Genomic DNA, 14903 nt, shown 5'->3' with positions numbered 1-14903 from the left:
TATAATATATATTAAAATGTGAAGAGACCAGCTCCTCTACAGCCTAAGTACATCATTCTCATGAACCCTAGAAAAAAATACAGCATATAAAACAATTCATAAAGAAGTAAAATCTTGGATGAGAACATTCTTCCCTCAGCCAGAACACTGAAGATGGGTCATGGATAGGTCTTCCAGTACAATGACCCAAAACATACCACCAAGGAAACAAAGGAGTGGCTCAAGAAGAAGCACATTAAGGTCATGGAGTGGCCCCTTGCCAGTCTCCAGATCTTAATACTATAGAAAATTTACTAAGGGAGCTAAAACTTCAATCTGCCAAGCAACAGTCAAGAAACCATACAGTGGTTGTAAATCCATGTAAATCCACTTTGTTATGATCACAAAATCCCATCTGTTAAATAACAATCTGTGCCCCGCTGTATGGGTTTTATAAAAAATATGTTGATTTCTACCTTATTTTAGAGCGCCTCCAGGCGCTCACGAGACTGCTCACTGCTCTCCTCCTCTACTCCCAGCTGACGTCAGGGTGCATTGTCAGGCCTTCCTGCTGTAGCTTTCAAACTGGGAGAGGAGCAGTCACGTGAGCGCCGGGAGGTGCTCTGAAATGAGGTAGAAATCTGCATATTTTTTCTAAAACACATACAGTGGGGCACATATTGTTATTTAACAAAGTACAATGTATGATTATGACACAGTTATAATAGCAGTAGGAAGGGAAGGGTCAAGGAGCAAAGCAGAACTGACACAGGTGACAGGCAGGGAGGGAGGGGGAGTGGGGTAGAGAGGGGAACTGCATATGACAGAGGCCCGTAAATTGATCACGGTGTCAGGGCTCAGCAGTCATGATAAACCGTGGTCAGTTTACAGGGGGGAGGACAGAACCAGGCAGGATCAGCCAGGTATTTAAGATTATACAGGGGGCCAAATTAAACAGCACAAGCACTGTGCTGCTATTCATGCTTTAAATGAACACGATCTTTTTTTTTTTTTTTTCTTCAGCTCTGAATGAATAAAGCTCACCAGGAGCCAAAAGAAAATCCCAATAGTGTAGTACTTTTAATGTTAAAAAGCATATATAGAGCATTTGTAGGACAATGAATAGAAACACTCACATCTGAAACCTACTGTCGACCAGGAATCTAACAGTGACATGACATGAGCACCAAATTCTCCACCCCAACGAGTTTTGTCCAATGGGACGTTATCAAGGGGTCATACGATACTGACGTGCAAGCATATAAATACTCTCCTTACAGCTGTGTGAAATTAGCCACTAATTAATGTCGCCGGATGTGTTACAGCGGCCATCTTTAAGTAGTCCTGGAAATTCATGCTTTAAAGGAACAGGATCTTTTTTTTTTTTTTTTTTTTCTTAGGGTTACAAACACTAAGAATTTAGAGAAGATCTGTAAAGAAGAGTGCACCAAAATACCTCCTGAGATGTCTGCAAGCCTGGTCACCAACTACAAGAAACGTCTTACCTCTGTGCTTGCCAGCAAGGGTTTCTCCACCAAGTACTATAGCCCCGTACACACGTACCGATCGTCGGCCGAACGATCGGCCGTCTTTTGTCCGAGGGCTGTCGTGTCTGTTGAAAAGTGCAAAAGACTGCACACGAATTTTGTCGGCCAACAACAGCCGACTGCAGAAGTGATGTCATGTGATGGTTAACTTTCCTTGTCTTTTTTCTTTTCTGAGCATGCCCAGTCTTGCAAATCTGCTGTCTGTCGGCCGAATTCTGTACTGACTGGCGAACAATCGGCCGTTCTGGTGTCGGCATACAAAAATTTGAATGTTTGCACGACAGATTCTGTTCGGCCGGAAGTGCGCTGTCGGCTGTCGGAAGCATCATACTAACAAGCCGAAAATCGGCCGATCGGTACGTGTGTACGGGCCTTAAGTCATGTTTTGCTTGGGTATCAAATATCACTGAACTGGAACTCAATTTATATCATTTGTAGCTTGTGCTTGTTCTGGATTTGTGGTTGATATTCTGTATCTATCATTTAAAATACACCTATGATAAAAATTATAGACTCTTCATTTCTTTTTAAGTAGGCAAACGTACAAAATCTGCAGGGATCAAATAATTATTTCCCCCATTGTAGTTACTGAAATAAAAAAAGTTGTCATTGCCAAACTTCTGAAAATGCTCACAACCTAGCTCCCATACTAAAAACATTATAAAGATGGCAGAGGAAAGCCGTGACTCCAGATCTGGATACATGCAGGTCTGTGCCTGAAAAACTATAGAAAACCTTTGAAAAATAAGAGCCAGGTAACCAGCATTTTCAAAGGCAGTGTTATGCAGTGGATCCCATGTGTTTTTTTTCCATAAAGGTTTCCTTTAACAGAAGGACTGAAAACAAACCAATGAAGAATGCACACTAGTGAAAAGCCCTCATTTCTCTACAGTGGCAAAGCGGCCTCCCTGCTCTGGATCACATATCTAGTATGTGATCTGCACAATAGGGCAAGGGTGCGCACCCAACGGCCCGGCTTTATTGTGATTTGTCACAATACATGCCAAACACAGAGGCCCGGCCAATGATTGACCTCCGGCACCCGGTGACCGACTGTGAGCACAACTCTGTGACTGTAAACAACACAGAGCTGTGTTCAGTGACAGGGGATCTCATGGTTTGTTCACTCTCTGCAAAGCAAGGAATTAAAACAAGATCCCCAGTAAAAGTAGCACACACAAACACTGGTGAGGCACAAATTTAACCCCTTGATCGCACTAGATAGTAACCCTATCCTGCCCCGCGTCATCAGTACAGTGATAGAGCATATTATTAGCACTGATCACTGTAATGTTGTCACTGGTGATGACAGTGGCAGTTAGTCGATTCCCTCCAGTGGCAGTTAGTGTCAGATTGCTTGTTGCACTCTTAGTCCCATTAAGTCGCTGTTCACCGCAACTACTAGAAGTAAAAAAAATTCTAGTATACTATACTGTATATACACCACAGTTTGTAGACGTTATTAACTATACACTTTTTGGGATTTTTTTTTTTTTACCAGCGACATGTAGCGGAATACATATTGGCCAAAATGAGATTTGATTTTTTACAAATTTTAATGGGATATGTTTCATAGCAGAAAGTAAAAACATTTTTTTTTGTCCGTCTTTATTTTATATAATAAAAAAACCCAGTGGCGATTAAATGCCACCAAAAGAAAGCTCTATTTGTGTGCCTGACAGCTACCGACTCTCTGCTCACTGAAGACTGAGAACCGAGTGATCAGCAGTCGTTGATCTCTCAGTTCTCGGTCTTAAATGCGGGAGACAGATGCAGTATTCACAAGCAATGCCGCATCCACCTAGGTGAGTATGCAAGTTTGTTTTTTTTTTTTAATTCCCAAACTTTCTCTTTTGTTATACACATGGTTGGGTTCTACCTGTACAGGTGCGATAACAGCACATGGACCTCCTTCAAACTGCTCCAGGGCTGTAGGCTCCAAGTCACTGAACACAAAACCTGTCCAGGAAATAAAAAGGAATTTCAGCAGAGTGGCAAAAACATTTTATATAGCAGAATTAAACAAGAGAAGAAGTAATACAAATGTGTTTTGATGTAGCAAAATAGGACCACATTCACATTGGGCATCTAGTGCCAATCCCGGTATTTTTGTGAACCCGGGAGGCACAAGTATTCTATGTTGCAGGAAGATATAACTCTGAATGCAAGTACCGCTTGTTAAAGAGGAAGTAAACCCTTATAAAAAAAAAAAAAAAAACCTGTAAAGACAAAAGGCATAATGAGCTAGTTACCCCCCTCCCTCCCTTGGCTCTGTCGGGGTCTCCCATCCCACCGGGAGACCCAAGCAACCAACCAGCACATCCGCCAGCTGGTTGGAGTCCCAAACAAAGCCAGATTCGGCTTTGATCGGGTCACTGATGTAGTAACCCGGTAGTCACTTCTGGTTTACTCGGCGGCTAACGGCGCCGGTTTTAAAAAAAACTGTCAGTATTCAAAAATGCTGACTACGGTATTTAGTGCAGTGGAGAGATCTGAGGTCTTTTAGGCCCCCAGATCCCTCCATAAAGAGTACCTGTCACTGCCTATTACTGTCACAAGGGATGTTTACATTTCTTGTGACAGCAATGAAAGCGATCAGATTTTTATTTATTTATTTTTAAAAACAGTGCTAAACATAAAAAATTTGATAATAAATAGGAAAAAAAAAAATGTTAAAGCGCCACCGTCGCCGTGAGCACACCCACAAAAAGAAAACTTAAGTCGCGCCAGCAAATGAAAACAGTGTTCAAACCACAGGTGAGGTATCGCCACGATCGCCAGAGCGAGAGCAATAATTCTAGAAAAAGACCTCCTCTGTAACTCTAAACTGGTAACCGTTAAAAAATTTTAAAGCGTCGCCTATGGAGATTTTTTTGAGTACCGTAGTTTGTCGCCATTCCACGAGTGTGCGCAATTTTAAACCTTAACATGTTAGGCATTTATTTACTCTGCGTGACATAGTCTTTCACAATAAACAAAATTGGGCTGACTTTACTGTTTAATTTTTTTTAAATGCAGTGAAATTTATTTTTTCCACAAACATAGCGTTTGAAAGACAGCTGTGCAAATACCACATAACAAAAAATATTGCAACGACCGCCATTTTATTTTCCAGAGTCTTTGCTAAAAAAATATATAGAATGCTTGGGGGTTCTAAGTAATTTTCTAGCTAAAAATACTGATTTTAATTTGTAAACAACGAGTCAGAAATAGGCCTGGTCCTTAGGCCGGAGCTCCGCTTTATTTTTCAACTTTACTGATTCCTGGAGCGCTCGCTATGCTCATGAACAATTGGGCAGTTTCAATTTTTTTCAGGGGTCCCTTACCTTATTTTCAGGGCATTTTTGATTGTACTTTCTCCTTCTCCCCCCTCTGCGGCCGCTGACGTCACTTCCGCCTTTGCATTGCGCGTCCAGGGTGCTGTTTGTCATCACTCCCAGGAGGCAATGGGCAGTAATGTGGGTGGCCAGCCGCTCCTCTCCTCTATGCCGATCACATAATACAGCACATGCGCGAGATTGCCAGGTGTATTCTGGGTAGCCAGAATGAACTGGAATCAGGAAGAAGGACACAGCAGATTACACTGTGGCTTCAGATGCCCACATCCAAGATGGCCGCGCTCAGACAGCGTTTTTAACCACTTCCCTGCCAGTGTCATTTTTACCGTAACAGTGCATATATATAGCACTGATTAATGTAGTAATGTCACTGGTACCCCCAAAAGTGTCAAAAATGTCAGTCAAGGGTCCGATCTGTCTGCCGCAATGTCGCAGTCCCGCAAAAAAAAAAAAAAAAAAAAACGCAGATCGCCGCCATTACTTTTAAAAAAACACCAAAAATTACAGAAATCTTTCCCTTAGTTAGTAAACGCAATAACTTTTGCACAAACCAATCAAAATACGCTTATTGTGATTTTTTTTTACCAAATATAGGTAGCAGAAAACAAATTGGCCAAAAATTTTAAAAAAATTTCATTTTTACATTTTTTTTGGGGGGGGAATTCCATATAAAAAAAATGTTAAAAATATTATTTTTTCAAAATAAACGCTCTTTTTTTGTTTATAGCGCAAAAAGTAAAAATCGCACAGGTGATCAAATACCACCAAAAGAAAGCTCTGTTTGTGGGGAAAAAAAAGGACGTAAATTTAGTTTGGGTATGGCATTGCACGACCGCGCAATTTTCAGTTAAAGTCGCACAGCGCTGAATCGCAAAAAGTGGCCCAGACGTAAGACAGCAAAATCCTCCGGTGGTAAAGTGGTTAAAAGTAAGATTTTGACTAAAATCCAATACTGTACACCTTGTAAGTATGAGAATAGCGGTTCTGTAAAGGGCGATGGATTAGTATTATAGGGGTATTTTTAGTAAAAAAAAATTTAAGGCCGGAACTCCGCTCTCAATGGGTAAACTGAATGGGTTCTTCTACAAGGTGAAGGCTTACATATATTTTAAAGGTGGTCAATAATAGTCCAAGATTTTTTCTAAACTCTCAAAATGCTACAAAGCTCTTATGATGCACATTTGTATTTGCTAATATACATCCTTTATCTTCCAGAACTTCTAATGTAACTCCCTCCAAGGTTGTGGACCACAGGGTAGGAGTCCTGAGCAACCCAAGATCTGTGTGGCATACAGTATCTGGCACAACGGACGCCATGCTTACCTTGTGTCCAGCGGCTGAATATAGAATCCACCAGGCCTTTACCATTCTTCTCCCCCCAAACCAGATCCACCAATTCTTTATTGGAGTCCGACATGATCAACCCGTCCGTGTCTCTTCCTTTAATGAGTAAATATGTTCTAAACGTCTTTCTCCGCTCAACATGAAATCACCCCGTCTTTACACCAAACAAGAGTGGAAATCAAACAATAACTCCTGAAAGAGACAAGAAAAGGAGACGTTAGGTGTGAGGTGAGCGAGCCACGCCATCATGGCTGCTGGATCTAACAGGGTCACTCAGTAAGGCAGTGCCAAGGCAAGGCGGAAGGTTTTTATCGGAAGACATTCTATGCATTAGGATACAAGGCCTTCTGTGTGTAGCAGCCGCCCCTGCACCCCCTAATACTTACCTGAGCCCATCTCTATCCAGCGATGTTTACAAGTCCCTTGACCCTCCTTCCTGATTGGCTGAGACACACCATTGCCTCCCACTGCTCAAAGTCAGTTACTGCAGCTAATCCGGATAGAGAGGGAGCGGGGCCAAACAGCAGCTCTGTGTCTGAATGGACTTGGCTCGGGTGCCACCATAGCATGCTGCTTGCTGTCGGGGCACTGGACAGGAGGGAGGGGCCAGGAACAGCCAAGATGGACCTGAGGGTCCCATGCAAATCCAACTGCACAGAGGAGGTAAGTATAACATGTTTGTTATTCAAAAAAGAAAAAACAGACTTTACAATCTTTTTAAGAACGAACTTCTCTTAGTAGCACAATCCCCGATGTCCCAGACCTTGCCAGTCCCATGGGGGGGGGGGGGGGGTCATGCAAAATCTGGTGCAGCTGTGCAAAGAAGCCAATCAGCTTCCAGGTTTTATTGCCAAAGCTTAAAGTATAATGAAGGACAAAACGTTTTGGATACAGTGGAGAGGGGTTAGAACCCCTGTCAGTTTTTACCGCTGTCCCCCATCAGGGAGATTTATCATATCTATTTATCCTGTTTACCATTATCATTGAAAGGTGAAGGTAATAGAAAATCCCAGTAATATAGAGGGGAAATCTTCTAATGGGGACACTAGTTCTGGTGGCCTGGGGGTCTCCAAGGAATTCCCTTAAATTGCAGGGATTTTCCCTCACCTCTTGTTCAAATAAGACAGGAAGTGAGGGGAAATCTCTGCAATGGAACACAGATGGCGGAAAAAAAAACCTGACAGGGGTTATATAACCCTCCCTTAATCTATTCAAAGAAAAAAAAAATGTTTTTGCTACCGGTGTATAGGGAAATGACGCCGGCAGAAACACTCTGTCCCTCCAGGGGCGTGCGGCGATCGGGGGGTGCGGACTGTCCCTCGGGACACAGCCCATCCCCAATCAGTGTAAAGAGCCAGATGCACTGTCCTCGTGCACGCCGCTCGTGCGCGCTCCCAGGCTCTTTACCACGTGACCGGCAGTGTCCAATCACAGCCGGTAACAGAATGTCAACAAAACCACGGTAATTAGCTGTTACTGTGTTCTCCTCTTCACACACCGATCCTGTGTGAAGAGAAGATTGCGGTAACAGCTAGTTACCGATCATAGTGCACCCCAAAACACATTGATTGCCGCCCCCCCAATAAAGAGGACCTGTCACCAGCCCATCAGAGTTCCTGTCACCAGCCCATCAGGTACCCAGGCACTCTGGTGACAGGTACCCGGGCACCTGTCTGCAGCCCAAAGTACCCCAATACCGGTTTCCTGCCCAGAGTACCCGAGAACCTCTCTGCGGCCCATCAGAGTACATGTCATCAGCGTACTCAAGTACCTGTCTCCAGCCCCTCAGAGTACCCGACTACCTGTCTCCAGCCCATCAGAGTACCCGACTACCTGTCTCCAGCCCATCAGAGTACCCGACTACTTGTCTCCAGCCCATCAGAGTACCCGACTACCTGTCTCCAGCCCATCAGAGTACCCGACTACCTGTCTCCAGCCCATCAGAGTACCCGAGTACCTGTCTCCAGCCCATCAGAGTACCCGAGTACCTGTCTCCAGCCCATCAGAGTACCCGAGTACCTGTCTCCAGCCCATCAGAGTACCCGAGTACCTGTCTCCAGCCCATCAGAGTACCCGAGTACCTGTCTCCAGCCCATCAGAGTACCCGAGTACCTGTCTCCAGCCCATCAGAGTACCCGAGTACCGGTCTCCAGCCCATCAGAGTACCCGAGTACCTGTCTCCAGCCCATCAGAGTACCCGAGTACCTGTCTCCAGCCCATCAGAGTACCCGAGTACCTGTCTCCAGCCCATCAGAGTACCCGAGTACCTATCTCCAGCCCATCAGAGTACCCGAGTACCTGTCTCCAGCCCATCAGAGTACCCGAGTACCTGTCTCCAGCCCATCAGAGTACCCGAGTACCTGTCTCCAGCCCATCAGAGTACCCGAGTACCTGTCTCCAGCCCATCAGACTACCCGAGTACCTGTCTCCAGCCCATCAGAGTACCCGAGTACCTGTCTCCAGCCCATCAGACTACCCGACTACCTGTCTCCAGCCCATCAGAGTACCCGAGTACCTGTCTCCAGCCCATCACAGCACCCGAGTACCTGTCTCCAGCCCATCACAGCACCCGAGTACCTGTCTCCAGCCCATCAGAGTACCCGAGTACCTGTCTCCAGCCCATCACAGCACCTGAGTACCTGTCTCCAGCCCATCAGAGTACCTGAGTACCTGTCTCCAGCCCATCACAGCACCTGAGTACCTGTCTCCAGCCCATCAGAGTACCCGAGTACCTGTCTCCAGCCCATCAGAATACCCGAGTACCTGTCTCCAGCCCATCAGAGTACCCAAGTACCTTTCTGAAGCTGATCAGTGTAGCTAAGTACCTGTCTCCAGCCCATCAGAGTACCCGAGTACCTTTCTGAAGCTGATCAGTGTAGCTAAGTACCTGTCTGCAGCCCATCAGAGTACCCTCCAAGCAATACTACGGCTGATACAACTGGAGTCTGTGGTATTGCTTGGAGGGTCGATGTGTATTTTTACAGACATATGAGATGTGCCATTCCTGGTTCCCTTTTGATAAGATTGGGGACAGTCGGTTTAAATACATATGGATGTTTCTAATGAATATTATTCTGAACACTGGTATTTAAAGGATGGCTACAAAGGATTGCTCACATTCAGATTTAGAATTGGAGATAACTTCTCGGTGTTGGGGAGGGAGAGATTAATTTTCTTTTTCCTTTCTCTTCTTAAAGAATTTAGGCTATTTATTGATCGGTCACGTTTTTTCTTTTTAATATCTCTATGGATTGGATAGAAAGTATGTCTGCTGGCTGTGACTAAACCATGGTGTAACAGATTGTCATTTACATCCTCAATGCCTTATGAGTGCATGTAATTCCCTGTATGTGGATCCTGAAGAAGCCCCTGAATAGGGTGAAACATGTTGATCCATATTCATTTACATTTTATCTTTTGGATCCCATTAAATTGGATTAATTATATGTAAAGTTGATTAGGTGATTGATACATTGATCACTTACAGCATGTTTTTAACATTTGATATACTAATAAATTATTGATCTTTTTATATTTGAGAATTATATATTCTTTATTGCACATAATATATTGATTGTTGGGCACATTAAAATCCCCTCTCTCTTCCCTAACATCTTCTCCAAGAGAACAGGCGGGGGCCTCCTTTGTTCAAACTGAAAGACATCTGTGCGGGTTCATGCACAGATGTCTATTGAAATTGCCCCCGAAGTCACCAAAAGTAGTGCAGGAACTACTTTTGGGAATCAGTGCGGCGCCACAAAATCGGTGTCGCACTGATTCGGACGGTGCCGACAAGGCAAATCGGCCCAATGTAAATGGGGGCTAAATACACACTCTGAAAACTGCACAGGATGCAGTGAAATCAGAGACAGTAAGGCCCCTTTCACACTTGTGCGACTTGTCCTGTGACTTGGGACTGCAAAGTCGCATGACAATTGGTACTCCATGATTTCCAATGAGTACCGTTCACATCTGTACGACTCCAAGTCGCAACGACTTCAAAGTAGTCCCTGCACTACTTTGGGCTGATTTTAATGCATTTTGAGGTGCATAGACATAGGCATAGCTTCAAGTCCAGGCAAAAATCGCGTCAAAAACGTGGTAAAATCACGAAAAAAAATTGTGGCAAAATCGTGCGACTTTTAGGTGGCATAGCTGTGAAAGGGGCCTAAAGGTGAGTAAAAGGAGAGAAGTCTATATAACTGTGCAATAGGGATGCACCGAAATGAAATTCTTGGCCGAAGCCGAAGCCGAATAATAATAAAATGTTTGGCCTAAGGCCGAATACCGAACGCGGTGTTTTGCATTTTTTCCATTTATTTTGCCAATTTTTTGTCCTCTCTCTTGTCCTCTCGTGTCTCTCTCTCTCTCTCTCTTGTCCTCTCACTCTCTCTCTCTCTTGTCCTCTCATGTCTCTCTCTCTCCCTAAATGTTACTGTAGGGAATGGGATTCAGTGCACACTGCAGCCTTGTACCATAGGGTTAATGTTAGTGACACTGTAGGGATTGGGAAGGATGCTGGGAATGGAAATCAGGAAGCATGCAGGAAGCCTTGTAAATTTTAATTGCAGATACAGGGCACTGGGCAGGTCAGGGTTAATGTGGTAAGATCAATTACTCAGTGACAGTCAGTCAGTGTCAGTGTGGACTCGATCAGTTTATACAGTGACAGACAGTCTCTCATAGTGGTGGTAGTAGGAGGCTGGAGGTGGACTAGTAGTAGCCTGGAAAGGAGCACAGCCGCATACATACATTACTCACTCGTGCACTGCAGCCCGCCCCACACATTCAGTGAGTCTTACTCTCCTCCCTAGTTTTTTCAATGGCACATTCAGGAAGCCAATCACGCCGTGAGTAGCGGCACAGCGGAAGCAATCAGGTGTGCAGGCACGCGTGATTGGTTCGCTGTGCAGCTAATCACGGCGTGATTGGCTTCCTGAATGTGCCATTGAAAAAACTAGGGAGGAGAGTAAGACTCACTGAATGTGTGGGGCGGGCTGCAGTGCACGAGTGAGTAATGTATGTATGCTCACCGCTGAAGTGTCCCGGCTTCCCCTGCCTAACACGGAAGTCTGTGAGTCCTCCTGTCCTCCTCCGAGTCCCTTCCCCCTGTAAATATCGTGACCTCGGCGATATGAATATCGCCTACGGCCACAGAACGATAGTCAATATCATATCGACTATCGTTCAGCCCTATTATTCGGCATAAAATTATTCGGCCTTTTGACTTATTCGGCCGAACACCGAAAGTGCTATTTTTTCTATTTTCGGCCGAATAATGCTCGGCCGCCGATTATTCGGTGCATCCCTACTGTGCAAGACTACAAGGAAGGCTGAAGTTAAGCTTTTGACATTTGCGTACAGTAGGTTGTATGAAATATTAATGACATGAAAAAGCATTTCTCCAGCATTGCACAGACATTCATTTACTGACTCTGAGCTTCCAGAGTGCTCAACATCTTATAAATATAAAACACTGAATACTAGAGTGCTCAACATCTTATAAATATAAAACACTGAATACTAGAGTGCTCAACATCTTATAAATATAAAACACTGAATACTAGAGTGCTCAACCTCTTATAAATATAAAACACTGAATACTAGAGTGCTCAACATCTTATACATATAAAACACTGAATACTAGAGTGCTCAACATCTTATACATATAAAACACTGAATACTAGAGTGCTCAACATCTTATAAATATAAAACACTGAATACTAGAGTGCTCAACATCTTATAAATATAAAACACTGAATACTAGAGTGCTCAACATCTTATAAATATAAAAAACTGAATATTCCAAGTCAGTATTTCCATTTAAATGTTATGATCAAATTCTTTAGAAAACTCAAAGCCACACGACTGCAGAGCTGACCGAGCGCACTGACAATGTCACACGACTGCAGAGCTGACTGAACGCACTGACAATGTCACACGACTGCAGAGCTGACCGAGCGCACTGACAATGTCACATGACTGCAGAGCTGACTGAGCTAACTGACAATGTCACATGACTGCAGAGCTGACAGAGCTCACTAACTGCCAATGTCACATGACTGCAGAGCTGACCGAGCTCACTAACAATGTCACATGACTGCAGAGCTGACCAAGCTCACTAACAATGTCACATGACTGCAGAGCTGACCGAGCTCACTAACTGCCAACGTCACATGACTGCAGAGCTGACCGAGCTCACTGCCAACGTCACATGACTGCAGAGCTGACCGAGCTCACTGCCAATGTCACATGACTTCAGAGCTGACCGAGCTCACTGACAATGTCACATGATTGCAGAGCTGACCGAGCTCACTAACAATGTCACATGACTGCAGAGCTGACCGAGGCCACTAAGTATTCAATTCAAAGGGAGAATCAGAGGCTGACTGTTCAATAACTGGAAAAAGCAACAATATCTGCAAAGTACACATTATTGTCAGAAAATAAAAATTGAGCAAACTGACAGATGATATAAGGAATGATGGGTTGTTAAAATATACAGAATGAATGGAACATATTGATATAGTGGATAGATGAATGGGAGGGTATGTGTGTATATAGAGAATGGAGGGTATACACTATATTACCAAAAGTATTGGGACGCCTGCCTTTACACACACACATTATATTATATATACACACACATACATACACTTTAATGGGTTCCCAGTCTTAAGGCCCGTACACACGTACCGATCGTCGGCATACAAACGTCGGTGGACGAAGGATCTGCCGATTGTACGCGTGTTAGTATGGTGCCTCCGACAGATGTCTGCGCACAATCCGCGGACAAAAGTCTTTCTTGCAAACATGAAAATTTTTGTATGCCGACACCAGAACGGACGATTGTTCGCCTGTCAGTACACAATTCGGCCGACAGACCGCAGATTTGCAAGACTGGGCATGCTCAGAAAATAGAAAACACAGGGAAAGTTAACCATTACATGAAATCACTTCTGCAGTCGGCGGACAAAATTCTTGTGCTGTCCTTGTGCTGTCTTTGCACTTTTCAGCAGACACCGACATCCCGGGGAGAAAAGAGGAACATTTGTATGCCGACCATCGGTACGTGTGTACGGGGCTTTAGTCCATAGGGTTTAAATTGGAGTTGCCCCAACCTTTGCAGCTATAACAGTTTCAACTCTTCTGGGAAGGCTGTCCACAAGGTTTAGGAGTGTGTCTATGAGAATGTTTGACCATTCTTCCAGAAGAGCATTTGTGAGGTCAGGCACTGATGTTGTAGAGAAGGCCTGGCTCACAGTCTCCGTTCTAATTCATCCCAAAGGTGTTCTATCAGGTTGAGGTCAGGACTCTGTGCAGGCCAGTCAAGTTCCTCCACCCCAAACTCACTCATCCATGTCTTTATAGACCTTGCTTTGTGCACTGGTCCATATCACTGGTGAAGGGGGGATTATGGGTTGGGGTTGTTTTTCAGGGGTTGGGCTTGGCTCTTAGTTCCAGTGAAGGGAACTCTTAAGGTGTCAGCATACCGAGACATTTTGGACAATTTTATGTTCCCAACTTTGTTGGAACAGTTTGGGGATGGCCCCTTCATGTTCTAACATGACTGCACACCAGTGCACAAAGCAAGGTCCATATAGACATGGATGATCCACATGGGGTGGAGGAACTTGACTGGCCTGCACAGAGTCCTGAACTCAACCGATAGAACATCTTTGGGATGAATTAGAGCAGAGACTGAGAGCCAGGCCTTCTTGTCCAACATCAGTGCCTGACCTCACAAATGCACTTCTGGAAGAATAGTCAAACATTCCCATAGACACTCCTAAACCTTGTGGACAGCCTTTATGTGCATGTAAAGGCATGCGTCACAATACTTTTGGTAATATAGTGTGGGTGTGTGTGCATATATATATATATATATATATATATATATATATATATTATATATAGAGGATGGGGGAATGGAGGGTTTATATGTGTGTATATATAGAGGATGGGGGGAATGGAGGGTATATATGTGTGTATATAGAGGATGGGGGAATGGAGGGTATATATATATGTGTGTGTATATAGAGGATGGGGGGGGGGTGGAGGGTATATATGTGTGTATATATATATATATATATATATATATATAGAGGACGGGGGGGGAATGGAGGGTATATATGTGTGTGTATATAGAGGATGGGGGGAATGGAGGGTATATATGTGTGTATATAGAAGATGGGGGGGAATGGAGGGTATATATGTGTGTATATAGAGGATGGGGGAATGGAGGGTATATATATGTGTATATAGAGGATGGGGGAATGGAGGGTATATATATGTGTATATAGAGGATGGGGGAATGGAGGGTATATATATGTGTATATAGAGGATGGGGGAATGGAGGGTATATATGTGTGTATATAGAGGATGGGGGGAATGGAGGGTATATGTGTGTATATAGAGGATGGGGGGAATGGAGGGTATATATGTGTGTATATAGAGGATGGGGGAATGGAGGGTATATATATGTGTATATAGAGGATGGGGGAATGGAGGGTATATATATGTGTATATAGAGGATGGGGGAATGGAGGGTATATATATGTGTATATAGAGGATGGGGGAATGGAGGGTATATATGTGTGTATATAGAGGATGGGGGGAATGGAGGGTATATATGTGTGTATATAGAGGATGGGGGAATGGAGGGTATATATATATATGTGTATATAGAGGATGG

The 14903-nt window shown here is 44.1% G+C and overlaps 1 protein-coding gene across 1 annotated transcript in view; it reads right to left on the bottom strand.

Annotated features, from left to right (window-relative positions):
- MINDY3 (MINDY lysine 48 deubiquitinase 3) overlaps positions 1-14903 on the bottom strand; it is a 255003-nt gene that overhangs the window by 232910 nt on the left and 7190 nt on the right. The window contains exons 2-3 of the mRNA XM_082257723.1: positions 6188-6400; positions 3406-3485 (exon numbers count right to left, since the gene is read on the bottom strand). Coding sequence (XP_082113849.1) covers positions 3406-3485; positions 6188-6281 — 174 coding nt within the window. The 5' untranslated portion in view covers positions 6282-6400. The remainder of the gene's footprint in view (positions 1-3405; positions 3486-6187; positions 6401-14903) is intronic.

This window comes from Pelophylax lessonae (assembly GCF_965119305.1).
Source record: "Pelophylax lessonae genome assembly, chromosome: 5".
Taxonomy (NCBI): Eukaryota; Metazoa; Chordata; class Amphibia; order Anura; family Ranidae; genus Pelophylax; species Pelophylax lessonae.
This window is presented reverse-complemented; position numbering and strand designations above follow the sequence as displayed.